Below are 6,462 nucleotides of genomic sequence, written 5' to 3' on the forward strand. Positions count from 1 at the left end.
ACATATGCATACCATTAAAACATCTCAAGCTTTCAATAATATTTTTTTGTTTATTTTATTATAAGGGATGGTTTTTAAGGGTTGCAACTTTGTAATGAGTCGTAAACTTTTTAATGAATAATAAAATAAATGCAATACATTGTGAATGCATCAAGAGAATGTTTTAAACTGTTAAAAACTTTTCTTTAACCCAGTTTTTAAGGGTTGAAAAGTAATTAAATTTTATAAATTAAATATTAAAAAGCATGAAAGGAACTTTATCCAACATATTTGAACATGAATTGAATATTTAAAATACTGCGATTTTCGCATTTTTTTCATACAATGGTACTTTTCACCCCCAAATAGAAAAAAACACACATCTAGACGATATAACTTTTGAAGAAGAGCTTGTATTCAGACAAATTAATGGTATCCGAAAAAATTGGGAGCTCTTACTTTATTTTCGCCTTCAGTGACTGGACTATATTCACGTCTTTGCTTAAATATTGTAGATAGCGATATTCATGTGTTCTACATTTACCAATTTTTATTGGTGTATGTAATACACTCAGCAAAAAAATTAAGGGAGCCAGCTTCCTCAGCTTTAATTTGTTTCTCTTTTTAAATTTTCTGTACAATTATTTCTCAATGAGATATCGACTATTGAGTGAAAAGTGACCCTTGACCGGAGTACCTATTTCAAAATACTGTATCGATAGTTTATTAAAATGTTTCATAAACATGTTTTAGTTGTACATAATCAAACAGTTTATTAACTTTTAATTATTGCATCAATTAATTTTCCATAATTGTTACTAATATACACATCTTCTACTGATAATTACCTTAATTACGGTTAAATGTTTCAGGTTTCTTCCCGGCAATTTAACTTTCTTTATTGAGGTGAACCTGCCATTTTTATATATAGATGCGAAGTATGTAATAGAAGGAAACATTCTTTTTGCTCCTATAAAGGGAGATGGAGAATTTCGAGCCAATATAAGTGGGTATAATAAGTTTTAGTAGAAGGTATAAATATACAACAAAATAAAAAAGTTCATGTTGGTATAAATGTACAGGGTTTATCTTAAATGTCATTATTTTTGCGCGAGTACCTATCGTGACCTTGCCAAGTCATGTGTCTAGAAAATTATTTAGAATAAGACTTCAATCTTTTTGTTTCATACTGCAAATTAAATCTAACTTTAAAGTACTTTGGAGGATTCTAGTTTAAAAAATAGTAGCTGGTTTTAAGTTCAAATTAAAATTAAATTATGCAGTAATCTCAACTTAAACATAAACTTCACATAAAGAAAACAATAAACCATAGAAAAAATATTTTCAAGTTCAAATTCTATCATAAATGCTTACCTAATTATTGAAAAATAAGATACTTAAACAGTTAAATCTATCAAGCTAAAGATGACGTAATCTTCCCATTCACATGCTTACAACAGAAGTCACTGATTTTCATAATAAAGACATACATAATCTCTAACTACAGCACATTAGACATTAATTCAAAAAAGTATAAAACGCTACCGATTAATACAAAGTGATTTTCAGAACACTGACTTTCGCTCATCTTGAAAATCATGCGAAGTTGTATTGAGGGTTGCTTTTGCTGTACAGCAAAAATAAAACGCTCTCTCAACGGTACAAATAAAGTATCCTTATTGAAAACTGAGCTTATGAGAAAAAGACGTGTTGTCAGTTCGAGCGTTTGCTGGGGAGTCCCTCTTGGTGTCGAGTCGCTCGCAGAAGTCCCTGGTCCTTGGCGCTAATCTGCCGGGGTCGTCTTCCGGGAATCCTGGTGCGTCCGGGCGGCGTCAGGCTGGCGCTCTTGACACAACACTCAAAATGGGTCACTTACGAACATGTGTAGCCACAGCATATTTGTAACAGATATGAAGGAAATGTGGTTTTCGGTATACACTTTGAAAGATGTTCCATCAACAGTTTTTATTGTAATAGCAAAATCGTATATTAAAAAAATTAATAATCTTGTAGGTATATATTTTTTTGCAGAAAGTTTTTAATTAATAATACAGATAACTATCGCTTTTTAAAATATATGTATATATATTTAAGATAGATACACCTTGTGTCAATATGTGTTCTTTTATTTTTGCTTTGAAATCTGTTCCTATTTTATAAGTCTTCATAATATGTCAAGTGGGTATTTGAAGTTTTTCTGAAAAATTTACATTTGTACCCTGGTAATTAGCAACATGGTTAATGATGTCTAAAATAATCAAAGCAATTTGTTACCCCAGTTACTAACATTGTTACCACAATTTGAATTTTATTTAAATAATCATCTTATTGCTTTATCCCAACTCTGAATATTTTTGAATGATTTACCTTATACGGAGCTTTATGAGAGTAATATAATTTTATCTATACGTCTGTTGAATAATTTAGCTTACGTTCCAATGCGTATTGGTTTTCATGATTAGAATGAAGTAATATGTATAACTTCTCAGATATCTGCGTATATTGCAATATATTCCTCAGTTATTTATACAGGGTGTTTCATAATAATGTGCAAATATTTTAAGGAGGTGTTTAGAAAGATATTTTCGATTTGAGCCCCCCCTGAGTAAATATTCAAATCTCAAAATGGCCGAAAAAATTAGCTTTATTTATTTTTTTTATTAAATTTTTAGTTCATGTTTGCTTAGCTTTTCCTATTGATAAAAAAGTATTTTGCAAAAAACATGCCAAAAATGACAATCGTGTTTGGCAACTGTTTTACCAATTATGTGTACCTAATCGGCAAGGAACAATAATTTAGTTTTTTGTTCGTGAACCATTCAGTATACGAAAAAATAAGAAGAATAAAAAAAATTTCTAAATGAAATGTAGTATTAAAAACTATTTTTCTTGGCTGGAATTGGCTAACGTAGAAAAAAGTTGTGAAAGAAATAAAACTAAGGGATGCTAATTTCTTTGATTCAAATACATAAATTAGAAAAAAAGACTATCAAAAAAATACCATTCAACTAATTGTTAACGTGTACCAAAATCAAATTTCTAAGTTTAACCATTTTCGTGAAAAAAAAATAAAAACTAATTTTTTCGGCCATTTTGAGATTTGAATATTTTCTCAGGGAGGGGCTCAAATCAAAAAAATATATTGGAAGTACCCCCCTAAAATTACTTTCTAAACATATCTCCTTAAATATTTGCACATCATTATGAAACACCCTGTATATTCAAGTCGATTCTTATACTAGGACTATATATAAGAAGCATAAACAAAATAGCTGCTATATTATATTTTAAAAATAGCTATCGTTATTTTAAATTATAGTAATATATTGAAGGGAATTTTCTAAAAAATAGCAAATATGGTAGTAGTGTGGAAATTATTCAAAAGATAACGAAACATCCATGCTGGTATGACAAAACCTTGAACGGTTATTGAAATCAGAAGATGACGCCTATGAGAAAATTTCTCTTGACAGTAGTGCGAGTATTTTATGGAATATGAACAATCTCCACTCATTATTGGCCTACTTGTAGTTTTGTTGCTAAAACGGTTTAGATATCATTGTGATAATAAATAACGATTCACTACTTTTTACGTAACTCCGCGATATTTTAAAAATGTCTGAAATATAACATCGTATCATCGAATCGTTCGCATTTAAAGGTTTTAAAAATACAGATAAGAATCAAATTTCCTTGGTGATTCAGTCATAATGTCATTAATTTTAAGGGAAGGTAGGGAAAATGAGTAGAATAGGAATACCCGATAAAAAAAAATTTTTAAAAGCTTATTTATCCTGAAAAAAATATATTTTCAGATTACTATTTATATCCCTTTTCGCTGACCTATAAAGTTTTATCAAGAGCGAATCTTGAACTAAGGTATTATTCGGTCACTTACTAGTTTTTGCTGCGATTTTAATGTGGAGTGAACGACAGGGAATAAACACATCTTTTTATCTATACACATGAATGAATAGGATATTTTTTACATTTTATATTATAATTTATAATTAATATATTTTATTTTTATAAGTATTTTTTATTTGTTAATAAAAACAATTAAGTATCTATATAAGATGATAATTGTTTTCGAATGTTATTACTATTTAGTATTTTTCACATTGTTCACTGTTGTCACTATGTTTTGTAATGGATTATAAGTTTTTAGTATTATGTTCAATGTGTGGTCCGCCGGTCAGAAAATTTGATGCAAAGTAGGGCGTTGAATAAGTAATTTGCTTATCTTTTAAAACGTTGAGTAATTTTTTTTTCATTTTCTGTCTTTATTAGGCCTTGTGAATGCATGGTTAAAATTAATGACATATCGTTCTGTTCGACTCCGTTCAATTAAAACAATAACGGCTTTAATTATATAATGCTTTGTTTTTTATAACCATTAAGCTCTTTGTACGGTTGTAGATTTAAGCTTGTTTGATTTTTAGTAGATTTTTATGTCAATTTAATAATATTACTAGTATTAATATCTTTCAGCGAATTCTAACTGCTCAGTCTACCACGAAGTAATAATAGAAAAGAGGAACGGTACCGATTATTTGAAACCTACCTTGACAGTTCCCACGATGCACATAGGCACTGTAGAGGATTATACTTTCGATGGAATTTTTAGAGACAATGAACAGCTGGGTAAGGATTAAAACTATATAAAATATTCAGTGTCCATTTAGTCAGGAATATAAGAAGGGTAAGCATAGATTTAGTACAGCTTTAAAATTAAAAGGAATATATCTCATTGTAATTCTTTGAAAATATTGAATATAATACAATTAAAAGTAGGTACTTAATTTACATTTAACATAAAGTAGACAATTTTTTTAATAAAAGAATAAAGTTACTAGATGTATTGCCAATTCATTTTACTCAATACTTTCATTTATTTTTTTTCATATCCAACCACCAAATCTTTCATTTAGGTTGCCTTGTAATAATTTTCTCTCAGAATGTTCCCAAACATACTATGTTTTTTTAACAGTCTTTCATGTTGTTATTTTATTTTAATAGAAATTATATTTGATTTTGAAATAAGTATCTCAGATTTCTTCTTCATATCTCAAAAACCACTAAACATAAAGGGTAACTTAATACTCTTAAACAAAACTAAACCGCAATCGTAGGATCTGTTAATAAATTTTATAAAATACGGGGTGTTCCATTAGAAGTAGTGAAAAAAAGTTTATTTGAAGATATCAGCATTTAGAAATATACAGGGTGTCCCGCATAAGAACCGACACAGGGCAGGTGCATGTAAGGGTGTCCAAAATATTGTAATTTAACCAAACTTACCTATATACAAAGTTGCATCCGTGAGGAGATATTAGCCCCCAAAGTGGAGACCTAAATTTCGAAAAAAATTAATATCTCTGCAACACTTTTCCGCTGAAGAACCAAATTTGGTACATGATTTAAGTTTATTACCGGCCTTCTTTGACTAAGATTTACAGTTAATTGAAGCACCACACAAGGTGTTCATTGGGGATGACTCACCCCTAAAATTGTACCGAACTTTCTTTTCATTGACCGAATTGAAAAATAGTAATATTAATTAACAGCAGAATTTAATTAAAATTTTTTTTACTGTTGTTAAATTTTAAAAAACTTTTTTTTGAAATTTAGGGCCCCACTTTGGGGGTTAATAACTCCTCGGAGGTGCAACTTTGTATACAGCGTGTCCCACTAGTGCGGGAAAGTCCAATATCTATGTTAAAATGAGGAATATATGGATTTTTCTTTTTACTGTGTTGTCACATTTCTCGGAATGTACAAATTAAAAATATATTCAACTATACAAGGTATTCCACTTTTCCTGGCCAGACACCAACTTTGGTTTTTTAAATGGAAACACACATTTTTTATATTTTTTTTCGGATTCTCCATCAAAAATAAAGGGTACTTGTGTAGAATAGTTCTATTCAAATATTCACAGTTTTTCAGATAACTCGCTTGAAAGGTTTTTCTAGTCGATATTGGCTGCTTACATTTTCTGATACTGACACGTTATACTAATAGCTACTAAGCCCATTTTTTTATCAGATGTTTAGTAAGGATGACTCTTCCGAATCAGGCTCCAAAAACTGACCTGCGTTATACAGGATGACCAAAATATCATGTCAAAATTGCCTATTGAAAAATTGAAAAATCTCGAATTTTTTAAATGCAACACCCTGTATATTTTCATACCATGAGATGCAGAATTACATTCTCTACAACTTTGCTATACATGCTCCTATACCAAAATTCATTAGTTTTTCATGAAATCTCATTTCCATGAAAAAATAATGAATTTTGGTATAGGAGCAGGTATAGTAAAGTTGTAGAGAATTTAATTCTGCATCTCATGGTATGAAAATATACAGGGTGTTGCATTTAAAAAATTCGAGATTTTTCAATTTTTCAATTGGCAATTTTGACATGATATTTTGGTCACCCTATATAACACAGGCCAGTTTTTGGAGCATGATTCGGAAG

General features: G+C 29.6%; 1 protein-coding gene across 1 annotated transcript in view; it reads left to right on the forward strand.

The window, feature by feature from the left end:
• Window positions 1–6,462, forward strand: part of LOC108917748 — a 21,476-nt gene that overhangs the window by 5,830 nt on the left and 9,184 nt on the right. The window contains exons 3-4 of the mRNA XM_018724499.1: window positions 852–985; window positions 4,471–4,623. Of these exons, the coding sequence (XP_018580015.1) occupies window positions 852–985; window positions 4,471–4,623 (287 nt within the window). The remainder of the gene's footprint in view (window positions 1–851; window positions 986–4,470; window positions 4,624–6,462) is intronic.

This window comes from Anoplophora glabripennis, unplaced genomic scaffold, assembly GCF_000390285.2.
Source record: "Anoplophora glabripennis isolate ALB-LARVAE unplaced genomic scaffold, Agla_2.0 scaffold61, whole genome shotgun sequence".
NCBI classification, from domain to species: Eukaryota; Metazoa; Arthropoda; class Insecta; order Coleoptera; family Cerambycidae; genus Anoplophora; species Anoplophora glabripennis.